The sequence below is a fragment of the Choloepus didactylus genome, chromosome 27, assembly GCF_015220235.1.
Source record: "Choloepus didactylus isolate mChoDid1 chromosome 27, mChoDid1.pri, whole genome shotgun sequence".
Taxonomy (NCBI): domain Eukaryota; kingdom Metazoa; phylum Chordata; class Mammalia; order Pilosa; family Megalonychidae; genus Choloepus; species Choloepus didactylus.
The window spans coordinates 2611955-2639196 of record NC_051333.1 but is presented as its reverse complement, the minus strand read 5'-3'; the positions used below and the strand labels follow the sequence as shown (position 1 = coordinate 2639196).

Genomic DNA, 27242 nt, shown 5'->3' with positions numbered 1-27242 from the left:
GTGAAAGGAAAACTTGCCACCAACACAGAAAAGAATGAAGTTGGATGCCTACATCATAACATACACAAAAATTAATTCAAAATGTATCAGTGACCTAAATATAAGAGCTAAAACCATACAATTCTTAGAAGATAACAGAAGGTCAAATTTTCATGACCTTGGATTTAACAGATTGTTAGATATGACACCAAAAGCAAGAGTGACAAAAGAAAAAATAGATAAATCCAACTTCATCAAAATTTTAAAGTTCTATCCATTAAAGAACATTACCAAGGAAGTGAAAATTCTTTCTATATAGTGGGAGAAAATAGTTAACACATCATGTATCTGATAAGGGTTAAATATCCAGATTATAGGAAGAACTGCTACTACTCAACAATCAAAGACAAATAACCCTACTGTAAAATGGGCAAGGACTTGAATATTAATCCAAAGATGATATCCAAATAGCCAATAAGCACATGAAAAATTATACACCATTAGTCATCAAAGATACGCAAATCAAAACCACAATGAGATACCACTTCAATGCATTATGATGGCTGTTATTAAATACAGCAAAAAATGGAAAATAAGTGTTGATGAGGATGCAGAGACAATGGAAACTTAAGGCATTATTTGTGGGAATGTGGAAAACAATTTAGTAGTTCCTCAAAAAGTTAAACATAGAAGTACCATATGACACAGCAATTGCACTTCTTGGTATATATGCAAAGGAATTGAAAACAAGGACTCAAACAGATACTCTTATGCCAATTGTTACAGTAGCATTATTAACAAGAGCCAAAAGGTAGAAACATCTCAAGTTGCCATCAGCAGATGAATGGATAAATAGAATCCAGTATATCCATACGATGGAATGTTGTTCAGCAATAAAAAGAATGATATTCTGATGTGTTACAGCATGGATGAACCTTGAAGACATTATGCTGAGTGAAATTACCCAAACACATAAAGACAAATGTGGTAAGATTCCACTTACATAAAATACCTGAAATAAGCAAATTACTAGAGGCAAAAAGAAGACTGCAGGGTAGCAGGAGCTATGGAGGGTCAGGAGTGGGGAGTTATTGATTAATGGATACAGAGTTTCTGTTGGGGGAGAGAAAAGTTTTGGGAATGGATGGTGGTAATAGTACAACATTGTAAAGGTAATTAATTTCACAGAAATGCACACTTAAAAACGGGTAAAATGGCAACAATTATGTTTTGTTGACACATTTTTAAAAATAAGAATTATTTTTTAAATAAGAAGTAATAATGATGTCTAATATGTTGTTTAAAATTTTTCTGTAATAATTCCAAATGTTCTCATCAACAGAAATAAAAGTTAGATGTCATCTATAATGACAATATGATATTTTGTCCATATTAAGAAGAAAACATTCTCAGGATACAATGTTCTTTGTTTGTCCTAACCTTTGTAAGTCATTAGTAGAACATTCATTTCTGCCAAATTAAATAAAAATCTGATTGAATTAAAGAGGAGGGAGTGGCAGGATGTGATGAGGAGGGAGGAGGGGCCTCTGTATAAAAGCCCCTGATCTGTGGCTCTCACTCCAGAACTGAGCTGTCAGTGGAACCAGCTAGAGGCCAGAGGAGACTCTCGTGGAGGAGAGGTGAGTCCAGTCTTGTCACATATATTTCTTTAGTTATCAGATTTCTACAAATGGAAGATATGATCGAGCAAGGTCCAAATACCTGAGAAAAATATTAATGCTGCAAATACTTTCTGGGGCCAATTCAATGTCACACAATATGTCCATTTAGGGACTCTTGAGATCTCTGTTCTACAAGGAGTCAGAGAACCTGGATTTTCAAGATCCAGGCTGAAGAAACCACAGGATCTTTCATCATTAATCAAAGCATAGCTTGGCCAACTCTACCAGATGGTGAACTGAGGTTCTCCATTGACTTGTTCAACCTCACAGCTGCTCCAGAGGCTTTTCCCACACTCGGTTGGATTATCAGGGGGAGTTGGAAGATCTCTGCATCTAGACAAGCAATGTCCAAGAGAAACATCATAAGACTCACTTATATAATTATATTTATTCTAGTATCCACATTAAAGAAAATAAAAAGAAATAGGGCAAATTAGTTTTAATCAGCAAAATATTAGTATTTCAACATGTAATCAAATTTTAAAGTACTTAATGAAATAGTTCACATTCTCTTTCTCACTATGTCTTTAAAATTGGTGTGCATTTTGTACTCACACCACATCTCAGTTCAGAATTGCCCCATTTGGGTGCTCAAGAGCCACAGTGTCTCTTGACTACCCTATTGGACAGCCCAGGTAGAGACTTCTCAACACCTAAACTTTTATTTTCTAATTTTAGTTTCTTTTATTTATTTTTTATTTTAGTTTCAATTTTTTAAAAACTTTTTCTTCGCCACCTAAATTTATGGAGTGAATTTGAACCAGCGTTTCAAATTTCAGAAGTTCAGGACCATGACTCTTTCTATTTGTATTTATATATTATCTTCATTACCTAGTACTAGGGATTGCGCAGAGAAGGTAAAAAATTTCTCTAGGCATGTAGGAAGAATGATGTCCAAGGTATATTAGGCAAATTATCATTTAACTCTTGGAAACTCCATTATCATGCTTGTTTTCCTCCCCAGATAGTGGCCATGGCTGAATACTTTAAAGAAGCAAGTAGATGTCTCGTGTGTCTGGACTATCTTGAAAAACCAATGTATCTGAAGTGTGGATTTGTCTGCTGCTTCCGCTGCATCACCTCCCTGCACAGGGAGCCCCATGGGAAGGGCTTGCTCTGCTCCTTCTGCTCCGTGGTCTCTCAGAGGAATCACCTCAGGCCCAATCGGCGGTTGGGGGGGCTGGTTTCCAGGGTCAAGGACCTGGACCCCCACCTGAGAGCTGCTCTACAGATGAACCCGAGGATGCTGAAGTTCCAAGGTAAGGCCTCTGCACAACTTTTCCCCAACCCATAAAGGGCCCTTGAATGAGCAAATGTTCAAGACGATCTCTATTGAATATGGGCATGAGCTGAATTCTGGCACCTCAAATTTTTATTTCCTGCAATCAACAGTTGTTCTTACCTCTGAGAATACATTAGATCCACCTGGAGATATAGAAATAAATATAATATTTATTTCATGCCTAGACCTGTGCTGTCCAATATGGTTGTCACTGCTGGCTACTGAGTATTTTAAATGCAGCTAATGTGAGATACAGAAATTATAATCTTTTTCTATATATTTGGTTAAGTAAATTATGCTTTAAAATAATTTTCATATGCCTTCTGATTTTTTAACATCCCTAAAGAAATGTTAAACTTCCACATGTGGTTCACATTATGCTTTTATTGGGCAGCAAAAAGTCTTTTCCTGGTTTCTCAATTTGAAAATGCATTAAATCACCTGGGAGCCTTCTTAATATGTGGATACTGTTTATGTGGTGCTTGTCTGCCCTGAGAATCTGGATTTCTGCCCGAGCTGAGTTGTTGCTGAGGCTTCTGGTTCCCAGAGCACACTTACCTGCCCCCCTCCTTGGCTCCACGTCCCAGGAGTCTGCAATGTTCAAATCACCCAGGTGACTCTAATCCACAGTGAGCGAGGGTAACCGCTGTGATGAACGCATCTATCCCCGAGCTCAGGCTTCCTAGCACCACCTGGAAAAGTTCTACGTGGCTGTTGGTTCTGTAGACCTGGGTCCAGTTGCAGACAATAGACGGCAGCTCATCCTTCCTACACTGATCAGGAGCTGGAGAAAATAATCCTGAATTGGATGTCACGATTGTGAGTTGTGGTAGAACCTGGAGGAAGTTATGCAGTTACACGGAATAATCACAGCTCAGCTGCATGTGTATTGGTTCTAACGTCAGGGTCCCAGGCCAGACCTACCACATTCCCAAAACCAGGCTCCTCTGAATGTGCCAGGTACTTGCTCATTCTCTCTCTCTATGAACAATATCTGTTAAACTGTGTCATATAATAACAGTGTCTTGGGTGTCCACAGGATGAGTATATTTTGGTAGATATCCCAGCCCACAGAATCAATTGGGAAAATGAATTACTTGTGTTTTCTGAGTTACTGTGCTTTTGGGTCCATGCAAACCTGCATTTGTAATGGGCAGAAATAACCCAGTTATACTACATCCTTGAGAACACCTCTGCAGGTGCCAGAAATGTCCCAGTGCCCTCCACCAAGCCAAGTCATGAGGGAGCCACATGAAATAATTGGTCATGGTCCAAAAGGCTCACTTCTGATTCTCATATTGGCTCTGTCCACACTGTTGCATCAGTACAAGCAGTTCTGCACCCAGATCCTATGAATTTGAGCTGGTTTAGATCCTGGAAATCCACAGAGCCACTCCTCTCCAAGATTACCAGCCCCTCTGAGCACTGCACCCTGCAGGTTCTGGGTCTAAGTTGCTGCATAGACCCAAAGCCAACTCTCCTCACACCCAGGGAATCCCTTCCTCTGTCTTCACTCCCACAGAGATGACCTTTCTTGTCTCAGGACTCCTCGCATTACCTCTTCATTTCTGTTATAACTCTGGGAAAACAAAAGCCTGGAATGCAATCACATAGTCAACAAGATTCAACAGGGGAGCCTAATTGCAAAGAAAAACAATTTTTAATATTTGAACATTATTCTACAATAATTCAAATTTTTTCCATTATTCCAAATAACTATTAAATACCTATATTTTCATAGGATGTGTGAAAATTTGTATAAAATTTTAGAACAGACAAGCATCTCTACTTTCATGTATCTCACACATTAAGGTAAGAAAAATATTGAAACAAATAATGTATAAACAATACCTACCATGACTTAGAGGACTGGTTACAATTATATCCCTCCATTCTAGATATAAAATTTGATTAAGGAGGACAGGGAAGTTTCCCAAGGAAAATTTTGACTTAGTGATATAGACATAAAGAAGTGAAATTGAAGTGGACATTTGGGCTGTGGCAGTAGAAGTAAAGAGGGGGGACTCTATTTGCTGAGCTCCTTATATTTTTTCCACAGTGGCTATGACCTTGGATGTTGACACGGCAAACAACTTCCTCATCATTTCTGATGACCTGAGGACTGTCCGATGTGGGAATTTCAATCAGAATCGGAGAAGACGTGCTGGGAGATTCAAGTCTTCAATCTGTGTCTTGGGCTCCCATCAGTTCACCTCTGGCCGCCATTACTGGGAGGTGGATGTTGGCGCAAGCAAAGAGTGGGACCTGGGTGTTTGCACAGAATCTGTTAATCGAAAAGGGAAAATCCATCTGTCTTCAGAACTTGGATTCTGGACTGTCGGTTTGAGAAACGGAGAGTCCTACTCAGCCAGCACGACTCCCGTGACAACCCTGGGTGTGAACCTCCGGTTACACCGAGTAGGGATTTTCCTGGATATGGATATTGGCAACATTTCCTTTTGTGATGTCAGTGATGGATCCCATATATTTACATTCACCAAGATTTCTGCTATGGAGCCACTGCGTGCATTTTTCGCTCCTTCAATCCCAAGTAATGACGAGCAAGGCGTCTTGCGTGTCCTGTGACAAGTCTAAGCACTGCTATGCCTCCACTTTATCCTGGGAAAGACAAATGAACTTTTGACCACAAAAAACATACATGGAAAATTACTTTGTATTCAGAGCTAAAACATTTTCTGTTGGGTACACATGGTATAAATTTACAGCAGATATGGAATATTGTATGAATTGTGAACATAAGTAAATGAATTCGGGGAAATTACATTTCAAATGTTTAGTTTCTGTATGGTTTTCTTCTTGGAGTTTTATATTTATATATCATATAAACATACATTGAATTTCAGATCTATTTCCAAATATGTTCCTTTTTATTTTCTATAAGATCAACTGTGTTATAGTTTTAAACTATGTAAACATTTGGGTGTGAACCAACAGATTACATAATTTTCTAAATGATAAGGAAACAAAGCCTGATGTAAACTAAAAAAATGTGTGTGTTTCAAGTTGAGAAATGGATCAATGCCTCTACAATATCCAGAATTGAGAAGACAGATTTTCCACCTCACAGCAAAGCTCATCTAAAGTGTTTTTTTTATATCTGTGCATGTCTAAGCCTGTACTTGTGGTTGTATAAAGATGGAATGGTTTAGTTTCCAATTTAGGCTCTACTCCTAGTACCATCTGACCTGCACACTCATCATTTCCTCCTACGGTACCATTTAAATTCATGGAGGAACAAGGCACGGGTAATTCTTTCCATTATTAACCTTTTCAAAAGATAAATTAGAGTGACATGTTCAACTTGACAAAGGGTAACTAAAAAGGCTCTACACCAATCATACTAAATCATGATAGCCTGGATGATTTTTCCCCAAGTGTGGAACAAAACAAGGATATCTCTCTTATTCAACATTGTACCCGTGATTTCAGCCAGTGCAATCAGGCAGGAAAATGCATAATGGGTGTATGGTTTCTGACTTTGGAGATAGAAAGGTTTTAATATTGGAAGATGGTGAGAGTACTAGAACATTGTGAATGTCATTAATCACAATGAATGGTGTACTTGTGAGTGGTTGAGATGAGAAAGTTTATGTTGGATATAAGTTTCCACAACTTAAAAAACAGAGCAACTAAAGAGACAATGACAATTGAATGCAATACCTGATCCTGAATGGAATCTAATAAAGGAAGAGAAAAGGTTCAAATGGACATTACTGTGACATGTAAAAAATTGGAATGTAAACTATAATCTTTTTATAAATGTTAAATTTCTTGAGTTTGACAGCTGCATTTAGGTTGATTGTGTATGAATATTCTTGTTCTTAGGAAACATACATGGTTGTACCAAGAAGCATGATGTATACAGCTACATTCAAATGTTCAGAAAATAGATTGCTAGGTAGAGAAGGAAGGAAGGATGGAAGGAAAAGAGGGAGGGAAGGAGGGAGGAAAGAAGGAACAAATGAAGGAAGGATGGAACGAAAGAAAAACAATACATGTGCAAAAATGCTAAAATTGGTGGACTGGGTACCTAGGGAATGGGGATATGTTGGAGTTCTCAGTATGGAATTTGTATTATTTTTTCCATGTCCTGGAAGTTTGAAATTACTACTTAAAAAATGTTTTTAACCCTCTAAACTGCCCCCAGGAATGTAAACACATGTTGATGTCAAATGATTGGCTCTATCTCCCCTCCTATCCGTTGAGCCCACTTCTTTCACCAGGTGCTTCTCAAGCTCAGAAACGTGCTCATTCAATGGCCGTTCGTGAAAGGTCCTTGTGCGTGGCTGGATGCAGGTCCAGGGGACTCAGCCTCAGGCAGAATGAAAGTTTTTCTCTCATGGAGGCTACGTTCAGGTGGGAACACACATCATCAGCTCAAAGCACATTTCAGCCAGCTACAGAGGTGCATAGAGGACAGGGGCGATCGTTCTGAAGGGGAGGGGTAAGGACGGTTGGTAGATTTCCCAGAAGATGCTGTTTGAGTAGAGGCATCTTGTACCATGGATGAGCTGGCCAGCTGGGCATTTAGACGTCTCAGAAGAGGGCACCAAATACTGCCAACATTCCTAGTTTTGTTTAGGATGAGCTTTCAGGAGGGACTTGCATTTTTATCTGTTTAATAGGGTTCCACAGAATGTACAGTAGGCAATTCTGGTGAGCCGTGGTCCAAGTGGAACTCTATCAGCTTAGAAAACCCAGTGCATTATGAACACTACTGAACTGTATACCTGAAAGTGGCTAAATGGGAAATTTTGTGTGGTCTATATGTTACCACAATAAAAAAAATTTAAATTCCTGCCCAGAATTTTTGTTTTAAAAAGGTAGGAAAAGAAAAGCAAAGGTATGCAGATTGGAAAGAAAGATAAAAAAAACTTTCTCCATTTTCAGATGGCAGGGCTGAAAACCCCATAAAATCAATTTTATAAACCACTAGAACATATTCTAGATTTTTCATGTAAGTGTATTCATACAGTGTTTGTCAATTTGTGTCTGGCATATTTCATTCAACACAATGTTTTCAAGGATCATCAGTGTGGTAGCATGTATCAGAAATTCATTCCTTTTTAGGCCTGAATAATGCTCTATTGTATGTATATGCCATGGAGACAGAAATCAGACAGTTGGCCATTTCTTCAAAAAGCTAAGTATAGAACTATCATATGAGCTTGCAATCACACTGCAAGGTATATACCAAAAAAATATTTTTTTGAAAGTAAGGATTCAAGCAGATATTTGCACACCAATGTTCATAGCGGTGTTATTCAGAGTTGCCAAAAGATGGAAGCAACCCAAGTGTCCACTAACAAATGAATGGATAAATAAAATGTGGTATATTCATACAATGGAAGGTTATTCAGCCATAAAAATGAATGAAGTCCTGATACTTGCAACAACATGAATTCATTTTGAGTGAAATAAACCAGACACAAAAGGAAAATATTGTAGGATCTCACTGATTTGAAACAATTAGAATAAGCACACTCATAGAGTCAGAATATAGAATATAGGTTACCAGAGGATAGGGAATGGGACATTAAGGCTTAAAATGTACATGGTTCTTATTTGGACTGGTGGAAATATTTTGGTAATGGTTGACAGTAGCACAACAGTGTGAACACAATTATGCACACTGAAATATATATCTGAATATGATTAAAAGGGGAAATGTAGGTAGTATATATGGTAGCAATAAAAAAAATTTTAAATCCATGCACTACACAGTGAACTCCAGGTTAAAAACCATGGCCTGTAATTTATAATACAATTATAAAGATGTGCTATTATCAATTTTAACAAATGCTCAACACCAATGCAATGTGTTGGTGATGGGTTGTATATAGGAATCCTGTATTTTATGCATGATTGTTCTGTAAACCCACAACTTCTCTAAGAAAACTGGAAAAACCCAAAACAAAACAAAACGTGAGGGCTCTCATGGTCTCTTCTCATATCATAGAAACCCATGAAGAAGATATTACTCTGCTAGAGACAGCTGTAAATGGATCATGGAAAATACCACTAGCCCAAGCCAAAATTATGGGTGTTCTGTTCTGGGACCTTAACAAGGGGTAGACAAAACAGCCTTATTTTGGAAGAAGTTGCCATCTAGGACTTTCACAGCTAAAGAGAGGAAGTCAATGTCTGGCTTGAAAACATTGGCCCCCTGTCTTGTTTGGGGTACTGCAGCTCATGAGTTTAAGTTGAAGCTGGTGCTCATTTTCCATTCTGAAAATCCTAGAAATTAAGAATCCTTAAGAATTATGCTAAATCTACGCTGACTGTGCTCTATAAATGGAACAGCAAAGCCTGGATGATGGTTTGTCGGTTTACAACATGATTTACTGAATATTTTCAGCCCATTTGTTGAGACCTACTGCTCAGGAAGAAAAAGATTCCATTAAGAATATTACTGTTCATTAACGATTCACCTGGACACCCAAGAGCTCTGATGGAGCTGTAAATGAGAATAACGTTTTCATGCTGCTAACACAACATCCGTTCTGCAGCCCATGGATCAAGGAGTAATTTCAACTTTCAAGTCTTATTTAAGGAAAACATTTTGTAAGGCTCTATGGTCTAGCTGCCATGGATAGTGATTCCTCTGATGGATCTGGGCAAAGTAAACTGAAAACCTTCTGGAAAGGATTTGCCATTCTAGAGGCCATTAAGAACATTCATGATTCATGGGAGGAGGTCAAAATATCAACAGTAATAGGAGTTTGGGAGATGATTCCAACCCTCATGGATGACTTCGAGAGTCTCAATACTTCAGTGCAGGAACGTGCTGCAGAAGTCGTGGAAAAAGCAAGAGAACTAGAATTGAAGTGGAGCCTGTAGATGTGACTGAATTGCTACAATCTCATGATAAAACTCCAGTGAATTAGGAATTGATTCTTATGGATAAGTGCATTAGGGTTCTCTAGGGAAACAGAATCAACAAGAGATATCTGTAAATATAAGATTCTATAAAAGTGTCTCACGCAACTGTGGGGATGCACGAGTCCAAATTCCATAGGGCAGGCAATGAACTGGCAACTCTGATGAAGGTGTTCAATGAACTCCTCAGGAAACGCTTTGCTGACTAGCAGAAAAAGAAGTGAAGGTTCTTTCTCTCTCTCTCCCTTAGAAGTCTTTAACTGATTGTATTAAATCCAGCTGATTGAATTCTCTCATTGTGGAAGACATACCCTTTGTTGATGTAATCAGTCAGTTGCAGTCAGTTGACTGATGATTTAATAAACCAGAAGGCTGATGATTTAATTAACCAGACACAAATGTCCTTGCAGTAATGGTTAGGCCAGTGCTTGCTTGACCAGACACCTGGACACCATCACCTGGCCAAGTTGACACCTGAACACAACCATCACACATAAGCAAAGAATGTGGTCTCTTGAGATAGAATCTACTCCTGGTGAAGATGCTGTGAACATTCTCAAAATGACAACAAATGATTTAGAATATTACGTCAACTTCATCGATAAAGCAGCAGCAGGGTTAGAGAGGACCGACTCCAATTTTGAAAGTAGTTCTACTGTAGGTAAAATGCAATCAAACAGCATCACATGCTACAGAGAAATCTATTGTTAAAGGAAGTGTCAGTCAAATCAGGACTTCTTGTCTTTTTTTTTCAAGAAATTGCCACAGGCACCCCAACCTTCAGCAACCACCACCCTGATCAGTCAGCACACATCAAGATGGGGACAAGACCCTCCATCAGTAAAAAGATTACAACTTGCTGAAGGCTCAGATGAGCGTCAGCAATTTTTAGCAATAAAGTATTTTTAATTAAGGCATATACATTGTTTTTAAGAAATAAATAATGTTTATTTGTTTTTGTATACTTCATAGTGTTTTATACACTTCATAGAATACTTAGTGTGGTCATAACTTACATAGGTACCAGGATATAAAAAAAATTCATGTGATTCACTTCACTGTGATTTTCACTTTATTGCAGTGATCTGTAACTGAATCTGCACTATCTCCAAACATGACTTTTTTGATGGCTGACAAGCCCACTGGATTTTTAATTAGTTTCTAATAAACAGGCATAGTTAGAGGAACTGTGTCTTGAGGAGCCAGGCTCATTTCATGGCCATAGAGAAATAAAGGTGGGGCCGTTCACACTTCTTTTATCTATTGGTGTTGATTTAACTGGGTGTTCACTTTTGTTTTCTTCTGAGTTATGGTTTGGAATATGGCAATCGTATTCAACTTCTGGTTTAGATAAGTCTCAGCAGAAATACAAATCCACTCTTTGCTTGGAAAATTTGTCAATGTGGGCACCTGACAAGAAAAATGGGATGCTCTGAGAAACTTTTCAAAGCACCAGAGTTCCCTCCATTCTGACAAACTGCACACCACTCCTCGTTGGGGTCACCCTCTTTCCTCATTGCTCCAACGTGAAGCAGAGATTCCTGGGAGGCATCAGTCACTCAGCCTTTCTGTTTGAGGAATTTTCCTGGTGAAGTCCTGACTGATCTGTGCTATCGAAGCCTCTAGGTTAGCACAGACTCCTCGGAGGAGCCCTGACTGCTATTTAAGAGTAGGGATGAGAGTGCACTCCTTGAATAGTCGGTATTTTGATGTCTAGAGTCTTCATCTGTTTATTGTTTCTCTATAACAGGAAAATCATAATTTTTGGTGGTGCCCTGTCCACTTCTTTTATTCCGATCAGCTCTACCATGACCACTGGGACTTTGCGTGTAGGATCAGCTCCTGTTGGTTTCCTAGAAGAGCCCGAGCATCCTCAACTCCCAGAGCTGGAGGCACTGGTGCACATCTCAGCATATACACTAGTCACAGCAACAGGTCCTGCACGGCCTGGAGATGGCACTGGATAATCTGGAGACTGGACGGTTCTGCTTGAGGGAGGTCTTGGCTGGCCATGATCTATGCTAGTATCTTCCATCCTGATATCATCCAGAATAATAGATCTTGAACAGTCAGTATCTGGAAGAGAAGGAAGATTACAAGCACCTCCCACTGGTGAGCTCAAACTGATCCTAGGGGAACCCAAAGCCTGTCCACGGTATCCTGCAGTATTGGTAGTGGTGGCACTGGAAGTTGTACGGGATGTGCCGTTGGCAGTCGATGGGGCAGCCGTCCACCGCTGATCTGCAACTCTTTATGGCTCACTGAGTCAAGAAAGGGGTCGGGAGCTATTGCTTGCCGTGGTATATTCTGGTACAGTAACTTTAATATCCTGTTCCACCAGCGTTTGATTTTTATTTACTTCAATTATTGTGTTTTGGATCCGATTTCCTCTGAACTGTATGTATTTTGTCTTTCCATCCGTTTTATGATCAGTGTATCCATGATCAATTTCTGACTCTGAAAAGCTTCTTCTATAAATTGATGTCTTTGTTTTTATCGTCTAATAATTGGCAGTCCCGATTGGTGAGTTTGTCACATGTCTCACGGTAAAGCTTCCGCTGTTCCTTTTCACGAAAAGGACAATACACTGGTCGCTGATGCTCACAGCAGCTGCCCCTGGAGACACTACCCTCTGCTGAGCTCTCAGGCAAGTCTCCCACTCGCTCTGCCCTGTCCTCACAGCGTGTCCACAGCTGCCGAGACTTCTCTGCTGTATGCTGGAACCTCATAGTGTCCTTCACAAAGAAACCGTCTATGAAGGGGCTTTCTGCGGCGAATGACTCCAACCCGGGTGGGGAACCGTGAGGAGCTGCCCCTGGAGAGCCGGGCGCGGGGACCCGCGGGGGGACTGTGGGGAACCAGCATCCAGGCGGAGCAGACGCGGCGCTGGGGCTGGGGCTGGGGGTGCGCCGGGAGGTGCCGGGGGGCCAGGGAGCTCCAGGGGCGCGGGCAGCTCGAGGGCGCTGGGGCGCGCGCGGGCAGGCAGCGGCCTGGGCGCGGGCTCTGGAAGTCTGGGGGCCCCTCGCAAGGCTCCCACAGGCCGAGCCGGCCGCCTCGCACTCGCGCTCCGCGTGGGGACCTGCGGGGTCTCGGCCTGGTTCTCCCCGCTCAGCGCTGCGGAGCCCCCGACCCCTTCTCCAAAACCACCTCCCCGTGCTGCCCCCGATGGCCCCTCCTGCTCCTCCTCGGGCCGCGCTGCTGACCCCGGTGGGGGGGGACGAGGGAGCCTCCAGGCCCCGGGGATCTGCGTCCCCGATGGCGCGCGCGGAGGAGGGGCTGTGTCCAACTTTCCAGCGCACTGCCAGACTCCCTCCATCCTAGACATTTCTTTTGACAGCGCTTTTCAGCAAACCCGAGGCGATAATGTGATTCATGACAATCGTAAAATAAACCCTTCAGCTTGGTTATTGAAAATCAAATCTACACCCACAGCTCCTGAAGGGCAGAGTCAACGGGCGACAAATTGCACACACAGTAGTTTCTCGGCAGAAATAGCTTCACTGAGGATGCAGAAAATGTCCATTTGCTGTCTCCTGCCACGGTTTTCAGGTCTCTGATTAAATTTATTAAATAAAGTCATTTAGGACCCACCGCTCCTGAATCCTCCTCTGACTCCAACGTGCTTATTCACCGAGCTCAGTTCTGCTGTGAAACGGACCCATGTGCGTTGTTCTTTATTGGAAAGTTCTCTCCTCTCATCTTACTCACACTCTGCCAAGCTTCCCTAAGTCCATCTCATTTTGATTTAAAGAAGTCACCAATCGAACGTTATGTCCTAAAAAGAACATTATCTAGTTAAATGGGAAACATTATCTTGACTTCCAGTGGTTCTCCCCTAGGGATGATTTTGCCGCTTAGGGGACTTTGAGAAATGTCTGGTGAGATCGTTGGTTTCCACAACTGCGGGAGGGGGCACTGCTGGCATCTGGTGGATAGAGGCCAGGGGGCTGCAGAACATCCGGCAGTGCCCGCCCCCCACCACCACCAAGAAATCATCCAGCCTTAGGTGCCAACACCCCAGGTGGGGAGACCCTGGCTCAGGCTGTGCCCAGTGAGGGTGTCCAGGACAACAGGATTCCTGCTGGGTTCTTTTCACAGGTAGTAAGGAGGTAATATCCATCCACATAGAATGAGGTCGCTTATCCAGCTGCTGAGAAAGGAATAACACTATTCTCATATTTAGATGAAGAGAAGTCATGAAACCTTGTCAGAAGTGTGCTCTAAAATCTCACTCAGTGGCCACAATCATTTCTACCAAATGTTTCTCTCATTGATTGCAAAAATGTATTATCAGAAGTTTTTTAAGAAAAAAGACTAGAAATTGCCCCAAGACTCTGTGTAGCTGGACAATCACCTACCTTTAAAACAAAAATATGCCAGGAAGTATAACGCAAATAAAAGACATCATCTAAAGACCAACAAATCATATAATCTGTGTTTTAACCAAGCCTAAAACTCAGATCCACATAAAAAATTGTGACCCATCAGCTTATTCCAAAGATATTTTCATCCCTGGTTAACCCTAATTGTACATGCATTTCAATTCTGTTAGTGGCTTGAGAAAAGCACAAACCTTTACATTTGTAGTAGTTTGGAGTGACATACCTCAATCTCACGTGTAACCATAGTTTCTCCTTTCTGGTATTAAATAATTATCATATGTTTTCATTTGTTTATCAGAGATTTGGAAATGTTTGATAATGCACAAGTATTTACAAAAAAAATCATAATCTGAGATATTAAATTGCAAAAAAATTTAATATAATGAAATATTTTCCCTTCTGAATTCTATATTAAAGTTCAGAAGAACTCCATTTTTTTTTCTTTTTGATGTATAATCAATTTTGTGCTCTTCAATTATAGTATATTAGTGTTTTACCTGACCCACAGAGGATCCAGGATTATGTAGAAAGGATGAAATATCACAGAAAATTATCAAGAAGCCAGCTGATTTCAAATCATAGGATGGAGGTAGGAAGCCTGGCTCAGAGCGGGGAAGGAGGACGCTGTGCAAACATCGACACAGCGCCTGGGAGGTTGCTGGAGACACCAGATGTGTGTGTTATTATAACTTCATGGACCAAATGCTGTTAAAAATGACTACATTGTCACACAGGAAAAAAATCTGTGTGGGATCATTATACTGAAATAATAAAGGCCAAAAAAATGTTTAACATCAAAATTTCAAACTGCATTGAGGGTTCTGTAATATGGATATTTAAAATATGTACAATTTGTGAAGGGTCATTTTGACCTTCTCATCTTTTGAATGTGAAAAAAAAAGTTTTAATGGCATCATGATTTTTGGCTCAATTTTATTTTTACGTCTAAATGAGCTGTAAAACAAGAGGACACTAAGGTTTCTGCTCTCTAGGCATTGGTTGGAAGTAAAATCAAAATCAGAAATGCCTATCCTGTAGAATGATTATAGCATGGCCAAATTCCATCCCACTATGCCTTCATACAGCATGGTGACTGTGATGGTTAGGTTCATGTGTCAACCTGGCCGGCTGATGGTACCTAGCTGTCTGGTCAAGCAAGCACTGGCCTAAGCATTGCTGTGAGGACATTTGTTGCTGGTTAATAAACCAACAGGCTGGTTTATCAAATCATCAGTCAATTGGCTGCAGCTGTGACTGATGACTCAAGGAAGGGCGTGTCTTCCTCAGTGAGAGAATGCAATTGGCTGGATTTAATGCAATCAGTTTAAGTGAGACAGATAGAGGACCTTCACTTCTTCCGCTAACCAGCGAAGCGTTTCCTGAGGAGTTCGTTGAAGTTGCCAGTTCATTTCATCGAACATCTTCATTGGAGTTGCCAGTTTGCTGACTGCCCTACGGAATTTGGACTCGTGCATACCCACAGTTGTGTGAGTTACTTTTATAAATCTTATATTCATAGATATCTCTCATTGATTCTGTTTCCCTAGAGAACCCTAACTAATACAGTTACTTAGAAAGATGCTTAGAAATAAGGGGAATGAGACTATATATCATGCATTAATGTATGGTGAATGTTAACAAGACAAGGCTGAAAGTTTTAGATCTTAACAAGGTAAAAGGCAAAAATAAATGTACAGATCTAATTTTTTCTTCAAGTCAGGAAAAAAAATTGTGAATATTTACCAAGAAAATCCTCTTGAGACTTATAAACACTCAATATGAAATTTCTGAACATGCAATTCATTTTGAAATTTAATTACAATGTGGTATGAAACAATTTATGGTTTTCTTTGTCATTGGTAAAGATCCTATGACTGCCACAATTAAATCAACATAGGATTGGATTAAAGACGCGTGGTCTGATGTCAATGAGAAGAGAGGAAGGGACCTCAGTACAAAAGGCCCTTGACAGCTGATTTCACTCAAGAACCTTGGGAAGCAGCTGGAGGCCAGAGGAGAATCTCCTGGAGAACAGTGAGTCCAATTTTATGTGATTTCTTTTTCACTTCTCAGATTCCTATGAAGGGCAGGTGTGAGTGAGCAAGGTCTGGGGAATTAATACTCCATGAATGGAGCAAGGGTTGTGTGAAGCCAACTCAGTGCCACACACGGTGTGAGCTCCCAGGGCCACTCGGGCCCCAACTCCAGGAGCAGTAGGCAGAGCCTGGGGTTTCCATATCAGCCAGAAGAAATGAATATTCCTCATTTTCCTTAGTCCAGTAATAGCTTGGGCTAGCCTAACAGAGATGAATTGACTTTCCACAGAAACTTCAATCTCTCAGAGGCTGTTGTGGGTTCTTTCCTAGTCAGGTCACACCAGCTGGAAGGATTGGAGGGTCCACCAGCACAGACCAGTGTTGTCCAGTAGAAAGATGATGTGGCCACACATGGGATTCTACATTTTCTAGGAGCCATGTTAAAGAAAGTAAAAGAAACAAATATAGTTTTAATAGTCTAAATATTATCACTTCAACATATAATCAATTTGAAACAGTTGTCAACTGAGAAATAACAAATGAAGCTTCAAGGCAACAAAGGCATTTAATTGGGGTCTTAGAACAACAATTTGGGGGCCCAGATTCAGGTAGCAACCCAAATTGTGCTCCATCTTGGCATTTCCAGACAAGGTTTTTTAAAGGAGAAGATTAGACAAGTTGTTTGTGGTTGGTAGATATTTGGGGTACTCTCGTTATCCTTCAGGTTATACAGTTAACTGGGTTCTTCATCTTGTGGTTTGTTTTATGGTTTGGATGTCCTTGGGGTTTTGAGGAACTTGTTCCTTGAGGCTTTGCATGCTGTGGCAGCCTGTGATCCATGGTTGAGCCCTGCACAAGAGTCACCTCCAGAATGACCTCCTGCTCCATGTTAAATCTTTTAGACATAGTGTGCCAGTTGGAATGTATTATGTCCCCCAAAACACCATTATCTTTGATGTGATCTTTTGTGGGCAGACGTATCAGTGTTGATTAGATTGTAATTCTTTGAGTGTTTCTGTGGAGATGTGTCCCACCCAACTGCAGGTGATGACTCTGATTGGATAATTTCCATGGAGCTGTTATCCCACCCATTCGGGGTGGGTCTGAATTAAATCACTGGAGCCATATAAATGAGCTGACAAACAGAAGGAACTCAGTGCAGCTGACAGTGACATTTTGAAGAGGAGCTACACCCAAGAGGGACACTTTGAAGAACGCACAGGAGCTGAGAGAGGAACTACAGCTTACAGACATTTTGGAGACGGCCATTGAAAGCAGACTTTTGCTCCTGAGAATCTAAGGGAGGACAAACACCCCAAGAGCAACTGAGAGTGACATTTTGAAGAGAAGCTGCTTCCTAGAGAGGAACGTTCTGGTAGAAAGCCATTTTGAAACCAGAACTTGGGAGCAGACGCCAGCCATGTGCCTTCCCGGCTAATAGGTTTTCCAGATGCCATTGGCCATCCTCCAGTGAAGGTACCCGATTGTTGATGCCTTACCTTTGACACTTTATGGCCTTTAGACTATAACTCTGTAACCTAATAAACCCCCTTTATAAAAGCCAATCCATTTCTGGTGTTTTGCATTCCAGCTGCATAGCAAACTAGAACACAGAGTAACACCAGTTTGTTTTATTTCTTTTAACACAGTAATCAGTGAGACAGCTTACATTCCCTTTTTCTCAGGATGTCTTTGAACTCAGTGTGTACTTGATGCTCACAGCACATCTCAATTCAGACAAGTCCCATTGCAGGGGATCAGTAGCCCCCATGGAGAGTTCAGCTCTAGACCCTTTCACCACTTCAAATCAAGCTTGAATGGTAAATTGTGTTCCTCGTTCCACCTGGCATTTCAGGGCCATGAGTCTTCATATTTGCAAGCTTACTGCCTAGTACCAGGGACAATAGCTTTATGCACGTAGATGTGAAAGAGCCCTAGTTCATTCATCTCATGGAATCTCCATTCTATAAATCATGACATTATATGACACAATTAATATCCTCATTCTTTCTCCTGCAGGAGACATGGCAGAGCACTTTCGAGAAGCCAGCAGATGTCCTGTGTGTGAGGCCTATTTTGAGAAACCCATGTACTTAAAGTGTAGATACATCTGCTGCCACCACTGCATCACTTCCCTGCAGGTGGACGCCCATGGGGAGAGTTTTTTGTGTCCTTTTTGCTCTTTGGTCTCTCAGAAGGATGAGGTTAGGACAAATTGTCAGCTGGGGAAGCTGGTTTCCAAAATCAAGGACCAAGAACCTCACCTGAGAGCTGCTCTGCAGATGACCCCGAGGATGCTGAAGTTCCAAGGTAAGGCCTCTGCACAGCCTACTCCCTTCCCATCAAGTGTGCTGGAATAAGCAACCAGGCAAACCATCTCCATTAAATATCAGCAGAATTCAGGCACCTAAAATGTCCATGGTCCCTGAGCACATCCGAGTATTGATTAGAATCACTGAGAGATTCTTAAGGAACTAAAATGTCAGTGTGCCTAATTTCAGCTGTGAAAATAAAGGGTTTATTTATTTCCAAGAGTTTTTCTTTTTACTCCATACAAACTGATGCTTCAGTTGGTGAAAACTCTCTCAGATGTTTTTCTTTTCACGGGAAATTTTTATTTAGGGGAAAAGCAAAATTAAGAAAATAAGATGGGTGATTAAATTGGACCCTTGCACTAAAAGTGAACTGTGGGTGTGATTCATTGTTTTGCTGAGCTCCGTATTTTTCCTCCACAGTGGATATGACCTTCGATGTTGACACAGCCCACAACCGCCTTCTCATTTCCGAAGACGGGAGGCAGGTCCGATGTGGACACAGCATCCAGAATCGGGAAGAGCGTGCTGAGAGATTCAGCTATGGCATCTGCGTCCTGGGCTCCTCTCGGTTCACCTCTGGCCGCCATTACTGGGAGGTGGACGTGGGAACGAGCGAAGAGTGGGATCTGGGCGTCTGCAGGGAATCTGTTCCACGAGAAGGGAAGGCCATGTTGTCTTCAGAACTCGGATTCTGGACACTGAATTTGAGAAAAGGAAAACACTTCTCTGCCAGCACTAATCCAAAGACTGCTCTTTGGGTGAACCCCCGGTTACACAGAGTGGGAATTTTCCTGGACATGGATATTGGAAACATTACTTTTTGTGACATTAGCGATGGATCCCATATCTATACATTTACGAAAATTTCTGCTTCTGAGCCACTGCGGCCATTCTTTTCTCCTGCAAACCCGAGAAATGATGATCCAGACATCTTGAGCATCTGTTTGCCAGTGATTCCAAGTATCCCATTCCTCCAGCACAAGCCAGAATAGACAAATAAAGCCAAGACAACAAACACTTTTATTGAAATTCACTTTGTGCTTTTTGTTAGGTTTAGGCCCTGGCCCTCATCCCATCCCCGTCCTTAGGAATTCTGTGACAGAGCCAGGGCCCCTCCTCATCCTAGGAGCCCTGCAGACCTGCAATAAGCCGACACCCCCACCCTTAGGAATCCTGAATGTTGAAATTTAAAATTTTCCTGTGCCCCAGCCCCGCTTTCAAACCGGCCAATGGAAACTTGCCAGCTATCCCCTTTCTCCAAAGTAGCCGACGAGAAACTGCCCTACAAGGACCCACCAGCCTCCCTGTCCCGGGACAGAGAACTTCCCGCCAACTGTCCTGCGTGAGCCCCACTATTCCGAGGCTCGGGGCCGGCACCCTCATCTCAGGCTTCAGCCACCTGCGCGTGGCTGGACAAAAGACTCCTTTTGATTGAGTTTTCGTCTCTTCTCTTCTCAATTGAAAAACCCAACACTTATAGCTATACCTGGCCCACACAGAGTACTAGAAAAATGTGGAACATTTTATGAATCACAAACACCAGAATTTAATAAGAATATAATTTGCATTATAAATATTAAATGTTGTCATGGTCAAACTCATTGGATTTCATATTTATATTTCTGTTCCTTTATTATGTCCTGAACTCTCAGATAAATTTGACATGTTTTCCTTTTTCTGTAAGAACGACTTCACTAGTTATGTAAGTTATGAATTAACACTTGGATGTGACCAAATGGATTATGTAATTTTCTAAATGTTGGGAAACACTACTACTCTTTATTCACAGTAAGCAGAGAGAGCTGGATAAATGCTTGAATGATATCCAGAAGTGACACGCTTATCTAACACTTGCTTGGACTTGTGCTCTGCTAGGTCAGCAGGGGCCGCACGTGCTTTAGAAGTTGAGCTCTGTGGTCTCCTGTGTGCTCTGGAAACATCCCACATGCTCAGCCTTTCCCTCCTCCTTCTCCGCTCCCACGTCCTCAGCGCTGCCCTCACCTCCTTCTCCTGGAATAGACCAGGTCATTGTGAAGACTGAACCCTGTGTGCCAGGTATGGATGTTCTTATCCCAATTTGTTTCTTCCCCCATGGCTACATTTCACCATCTGTTAGAATTTCTAAGGGCTTCCTTGAAGTTTGAGACTTGAAGAATATTCCTAATGAAAATTTAGAAGGATTACTGAAGAAAATTTTCAAGAGTCTTGTCAATTGTGAGTTCACATGAGAGAGATCCAGCCTCACAGTTGCATACACGTGCTGGCAATATGTAAAAGCATTATTTAATAATTTAAAGGTGCCCCATCCATAGAGACAGGGAAGTCCCAGGACACAGATTTGAGGAGTGGACTGGAAGTCGGATGATTAACTCTGCAAATTGTTTGGGGATTGGGTGGCCTAACACTCATAAGTGACTGGAGGCAGAGAAACTGGCACTGGCAAAGTAGGGTTTTCCACAACTGGATCTTTTCTAAAGAATAACAATTTTGAAGCAGTGATCTGCTCATGTACATGGCAGAAAACTCATTATCTATATCCATGGAAGAAGGCAACGAAGTTGATCTCAAGCTAGAGATTTCCCTGGAAAAAGAACTGTCAGAACTAAAAGCCAACGTCAGAGATTCAACCTGCTGGGAGCAAACTGTCTCTTTCTTGGATTAGGGCTCCCTGGGCTAAGGATCTATCGTAAACCCTTCTCCTGGGTAAGAGTGAATCATTCTTTCACCATGTCATGAGGGTGGGGAACACATTTTGTCCCCGGCTGTGCCCTGGTGAACACAACAGAAAACTCAACCTCAGTCACCTGCTGATCACCCCAGAGCCCACCTTTAGGGTAAAGGCTAGAAATGCCACAGAAGCCCCTCAGAGCCCTCTGTGCCTGCAGGCTGTTATGCTGTTCCAGCCAATAAGATACAGGTAGTTCTGGGGGTGCCGTGTGGGGTGGTTTCCTGTCAGGAAGGAGCTGGTGGAGAAACACTCCTTCCCCACCCCTGCCCTTCCTGCCTTTAGAGGCCTGGGGGGCTGCAGCTGTCTTGCCACCATGAGGGAACGATGGTGAGTCCTAAATCCAACCACTTGGGAGAGTGGACCAGAAGGAATGCAGAGACCAGTCACCGGCCATCAACAGCATCTTCACTGATTTGTTGTCCCTTCCGAACCCTTATCATATAGATATTTAGTCTGCAATGCACACATAATAGGAGCTCAGTGATAGGTATATACATGATTATATTCCTTATCAGAAATAGGAAGTGCAAATATCTTCTCCTTTTTGGTGTGTTATCTTTTCACTCTCTTAGCAGAGAGATACACAAAGCGGGTGCTCAATCTTTTGAGTAATGTCTACTCTCTTGTTAATTTACAATGTCCAGAGCCTGAGAGTAATGGTAACTCATGCCTGATTAATGGTTTTGGCTCTCAGAGCATCTCCTGGACTGCTCCACTGTTGTGTTTCTGGGCCTCTTGGTCTGGGCCAGCGGCTCCATTCGGTAAGCAGCTCTGCTCTCCCTGCTTTCCCTGCAGATCCACACCTGAGCCCTCAGCCACACTCTTTCCTTGTGCTCTTACATCTTCATCTCCTCTTACTTGCTGGACTCTGTCTTCACCTTTTCACGCCTATTGCCATAGACACAACCTCTGGTTTTGAACGTGCGAGCCCCTGGTGCTGATCCCCCAGACAAACAAGCACTGGTTCTGTTCTCTGATGAAGAGTCACCATTCACGCAGGGAATCTGGAGATGGCCCCTTCTACACCGACCCCAAAGTCTCCTCTCTGTTAAGAGAGGAAACATTTACTGCGGGCAATCATGTCTCAGAAACTCTGCTAGATTCAGGAAGGGAGGTTCCTAAGCCAGGGATGCTCCTGGATGAGGTCACCATGTGTTTGGGGAAAGATTCCAAATAAAGACCCCGATGCTCAGGGAAATGACAGTCTCTGCCCCACAATGTCCCCACAAAATGGAATTAAACATTTCCAAGTTTTGGGAATAGAGGCACAAAATTTGTAAGATCTAAAAAGGAATATCGAAAATCTTATTTTTAATGATAGGCTTGTAAATGTATGTTGTCCTGTTGAATTGACATAGATTATTAAGCTCATGACAGAATGTACCAAGGTTTGGAGAAAATTCTAATACATAAAATGAAATGCATTACTTTGGATACTAAAGAACACCTGGGAATGTTACAGAATTTCGTAAGTCGGCATCAAATGTATGAACTTCTGTCATCAAGTGGAATTTATGAAATTAATATTTGCTTCTTGAATTGGAGCATTATTTCTTCTACATGCTATCCACATTAAAGTCCTTGAAATATCTATATACATATATATGTTCATATACTTACATATATGTTTCTCACATTACTATTTTTTCGTTATTAGAGAAATTGTAGGTTTACAGAACAATCATGCATAAAATACAGGATTCCTATACACCACCGCACCCTCAACTTGCATTGAGGTGTATCATTTGTTACAAATGATGATAGCACATTTTTATAATTGTACTGTTAATTAAAGTCTGTGGTTTAACTTAGGGTTCACTGTTTGTGTACTGTAGTTCCATGGCTTTTTTAAAAAAAATTTATTCTGTTACTGTATCCAAGAAGTTAGGATTTAAGGGCTGATTATGATTACTAAATTATTATACAGATTTTGCTTTTCAATTTCTGATTTATTAGAGTAGACACAGGGACATACCTGAAACCTGAAATGTAATCCAGCTGCCTTGATCTCTGATAATGATTGTGTAACCTTTATCTTGTGCCCACGTGTTTGTAAAAACCTTGTGACTAACCCTCAACTAAATCCATTTATCCAATTTTCTGACTTTAGTCTTAAGATCACTAAAGACAGCCCCTAATGTTTATTAATAAAGGGCCTTGGGTCAGCCCAGAACTAACCCACAACAAATCCAAAGTTATTTTGAAAACCAAAGCTGGATCTAACCAGAATGGGCCCACCTGACATGTGCAGCAGCTTAGACTTTAATCTACAAGTCACCTATAACTCATTATAATTCTAGAAATCACGCCCATCATCATATTAAGGCCAACATTTTCTTACATACCTTCTATTACTAAGCTTGTAATCAATCTGTGCATGCTCAATAATTAGATCACCTCTAATTACATCATCTGGGGCCATTGTGCTCATTATCCTAAAACCTGCCCATCTGTTGATACCATAAAACTATCAGAATTACTGCAGTTGGAGGACACAGATTTTGGGCCGGCAGACCATCTGCTCTCCTGTTACCCACCAAGCAATAGAACTCTTTCTCTCTTTGAAACCCGTGTGTCTCAGGAATTGGTCATTTGAGCGCATCAAGCAAAGAATCCACCACTTTTGGTCCAGTAATATTACCATATACACAACATAACAGTTCCCCATTCAATGATATTCAGATTACATATATTTCAGTGCTGTTAACTGCATTCACAATGTTGTGTTACCATCACCACCATCCATTACCAAAATGTCCATCATTCCAAATGGGAACCCTGTACATTTTAAGACTTAACTTCCCATTCCCTGCCCCTACTTCGTCCCCTGGGAATCTTCATTCTAGATCCTGACTCTATGAGTTTGCTTATTTTGATTGTTTCAAATCAGTCTCACCTTACCCATTTTAATAACTTTAAATAGAATCATTTTATGTCTGCTTTGGCATGGTCTAATATCTCATGTGACTTATTTTGACCTTGGTAAAATCATCTGCGAAAGGGTCCCCATCAAATATGGGAACTAGATGAATTCTGGTACCTAAAATTATTACGTCTCTGAACAACAAATGGTTGCTAACCCTGAAAATAGATTAGAGAGACATGGAGAATTTTAATGAGATATAATATTTAGTTCTTCATGTCTTAAATTTTGAGGCCCAATATGGTAGCCAACAGTGGATACTGAGCTCTTAAAGGTGGCTATTGCCATGTGGAAACGATAATATTTTTTCTATACTGGGCTAAATAGAAGAGGATAAGATTAATTACTAGAACATTTAAAATGACACATGGGGCTTGCTGCAGCCTCTGCTGGCAGCACTGGCCTGGACCCTGCTCTGTCTGGAACAGATCTGATAACTGTGAACTCCAGATGCTGTGGGCCAGTTCCTGATGCTCACATCAAGGACGTATTGAAACAGTTAGAATTTTCAAGAGCTCCCTTTGCAATTTAGAACATTAGGAACATTCTCATATGAATGTGCAAGAATTACTGAAGATGTTCAAGAGTCAAGCTCATCAACTGTGTGAGCTGAGTTAGGGAGACTCCCGTGGATGTGCTGGGGATTGTGAAATATCAAATGACACAAAGGTCCTGCTGAGTAGAGACAGGGAGATCCCAGGACACCAGTGACAGTTGCAGGTATCAGAGTGAGGCTCCCGGGAGCAGGGAAGGAAGAGGAAGAGGCCAATAAGAGGACAATTTTAGGTAAAATCTAAGTGTGCTTTATCCAGTGAAAATATACCTCAAATGTGGGCAAGAAAGAGGCTCTTTAAGATAAAATGAAACTCAGAGAATTGGTTGCCTCAAACCCTTTAGTACAAAAAACCCAACATGAAGTTTCTCAAGTTGAAGAAAAAAGATACCAGGTGGAAACTCAATAGTGACTAAAGATTACCAGAAATGAAACAAATACCTGGGATAAGAGAAAATTTATTTTTACTGAATTATTTAAATTACATAAGATAGTATAATGCAGAAATGATAATGTCTCATAAATTTAAGAAAGAAGAAATGAATTTAACAAATATCTCAAAGCATAAGCATAATGGACTTATATAGTTCTGAGGTTTTTATTTTTTACATGAAATGGTGCAGAATTAATCCTAAGTAGACCATGAAATGTAAAGAATAAATTTTTAAGTCCCTAAAGAAATGACTTAAAAAAGAAAAGATAGACCTGAAAAATCCAAGAGATGAATTAAAAAGGAGTTTTTAAAATATATAAACAACCCCAAATAAGGCAGGAAGAGAAAAACAGAGTAACATGAAACAACTATATTTTGTTTACACGGGACACAATTTAAATATAAACATGCAAGTTTGCAAGGATATATGTTGAAAAATATTTATGTTGCATACTCAACAAAAGATACTGGAGTGGCAATAATTAAGATCAGATTTTTAAAAAGGTTTTCAAAACCAAGATTTTTTCAAAATGAAGGAGAGCATTTCATTACAAAAAAGGGTCACATCATCAGACAGACAAAAAGTTCTTAAATATTCATGTGACAAACAAGAAAATTTCAGAATCCATGTAACAAACCCAGTCAGAATTAAAGGATTAAATAGACAGGATAATAAAAAATTAAATATATTTACCCACTCTCAGCAATTAATAGAATAAGTAGATACAGCAACTATATACATAGCTGACCTTAAGTCATCAACAGCTGTCACATAATTAATATTTAGAGAATTTCCCTTTCCAAAACTACAAAACACAAATTCTTCTAAAGGGCATAAAAGTTTTCAAAACAGAGAACATCCTTTGCCCATAAGGAATCTCATACGATTAAGGAGATTCAAACATATAATACAAGATATGCTAACTAATCACAGAAAAAGTAAATTAGAATGAAATAAATACAAAATATAAAGGAAAACCTCCAAGATTTGGCAATTAAACTATGCACTTCTATATAATCCATGAGTCAAATATGATCTCAAAAGAGAAATTAGAAAACATACAAACAGAATGATAATCAATACACAAAATTTACAAATTTTTAGGAGGCAGCTAAAGCAGTGCATAGAGAAAGTTTTACAGATTAAAATATTTAGATTATAGAGAATAAAAGTATAAAGTAAATGACTTAAAGTTCAGTTTATTAAGCTAGATAAATAAGAACAAAGAAAACCCAATGTAAGTGGATGTGCCGGTTTGAAACTGTTCTGGACCCCAGGAAAGACTGTGTTCTATAATGCAATGTTGTGGGGACAGATTTATTGTGGGTGGGAGCTTTTGATTAGGTTGTTTCCATGTAAGCGGGACCCACCCAACTGTGGATGAGACCTTAAGATTAGATTATTTCCAGGAGGTGTGACCCTGCCCATTCAAGGTGAGTCTTGATTAGTTTACTGGAGTCCCTAAGGGAGCTCAGGGGACAACTCACACCCAGATGCTTGGAGATGCAGACAGAAAGACATTTGGAGGTGCTAAGCTAAGAGATGAAGCCTAGAGTTTGCTCCAGAGAAGCAAAGAGAGGACCCCCCCAGATGTTTAGAGAGAAATTCCCTGGGAGAACAAGCAAGGATGCACAGGAGCTGAGAGAGAGAGGCTAAGAGAGACAGAAGCTGAAGGACATTTTGGAGAAAGCCATTCTGATTACCTGGGAGCAAAGGACCAGCAGACGCCAGCCACATGCCTTCCCAACTGACTAAATTTTAGATGCTAAGAAATGAACAATTTGGTCTCTGTTTTAGGTTTTCCCATAGTAATATTTGATGTGCTCCTTTGTTCCTCCTAGACTGCCATTTACATCAATGTGGAAACAAGACCTGGCCACCACTACTGTCACTTATCCTTCCAAAAGATCAATAAAATTGATGAACCTCTCGTCAGACTGAACAAAAAATAGAGAGAAGACACAAGTCACTAATATCAAGAACCAACAAGGGATCTTCACACCAGATCTACAGAGAGTGAAGGATTCT

At 40.8% G+C, this 27242-nt stretch overlaps 2 protein-coding genes and 1 pseudogene across 2 annotated transcripts; 2 read left to right on the top strand and 1 right to left on the bottom strand.

Moving 5' to 3' along the window:
• The first annotated feature begins 2634 nt into the window (after positions 1-2634).
• LOC119521753 (ret finger protein-like 3) lies at positions 2635-5620 on the top strand. The gene is made up of 2 exons (XM_037820378.1): positions 2635-2920; positions 5003-5620. The coding sequence occupies exons 1-2, from the start codon at positions 2635-2637 to the stop codon at positions 5527-5529; spliced, it is 813 nt and encodes a 270-aa protein (XP_037676306.1). The 3' UTR covers positions 5530-5620.
• Positions 5621-11004: 5384 nt separating this feature from the next.
• LOC119521840 lies at positions 11005-12572 on the bottom strand (annotated as a pseudogene).
• Positions 12573-18285: 5713 nt separating this feature from the next.
• LOC119521839 (ret finger protein-like 4A) lies at positions 18286-19568 on the top strand. Its single transcript, XM_037820516.1, has 2 exons — positions 18286-18571; positions 18997-19568. Exons 1-2 carry the CDS (start codon positions 18286-18288, stop codon positions 19566-19568), a joined length of 858 nt encoding a protein of 285 aa, XP_037676444.1.
• The last annotated feature ends 7674 nt before the right edge of the window (positions 19569-27242 follow it).

Bases quoted from the DNA above. Each gene is read 5' to 3' on its own strand.
- LOC119521839 (XM_037820516.1), top strand. From the start codon at position 18,286: ATGGCAGAGCACTTTCGAGAAGCCAGCAGATGTCCTGTGTGTGAGGCC. The intron at 18,572-18,996 runs GTAAGGCCTCTG...TTTCCTCCACAG, and splicing joins GAGGATGCTGAAGTTCCAAG to TGGATATGACCTTCGATGTT.
- LOC119521753 (XM_037820378.1), top strand. From the start codon at position 2,635: ATGGCTGAATACTTTAAAGAAGCAAGTAGATGTCTCGTGTGTCTGGAC. The intron at 2,921-5,002 runs GTAAGGCCTCTG...TTTTTTCCACAG, and splicing joins GAGGATGCTGAAGTTCCAAG to TGGCTATGACCTTGGATGTT.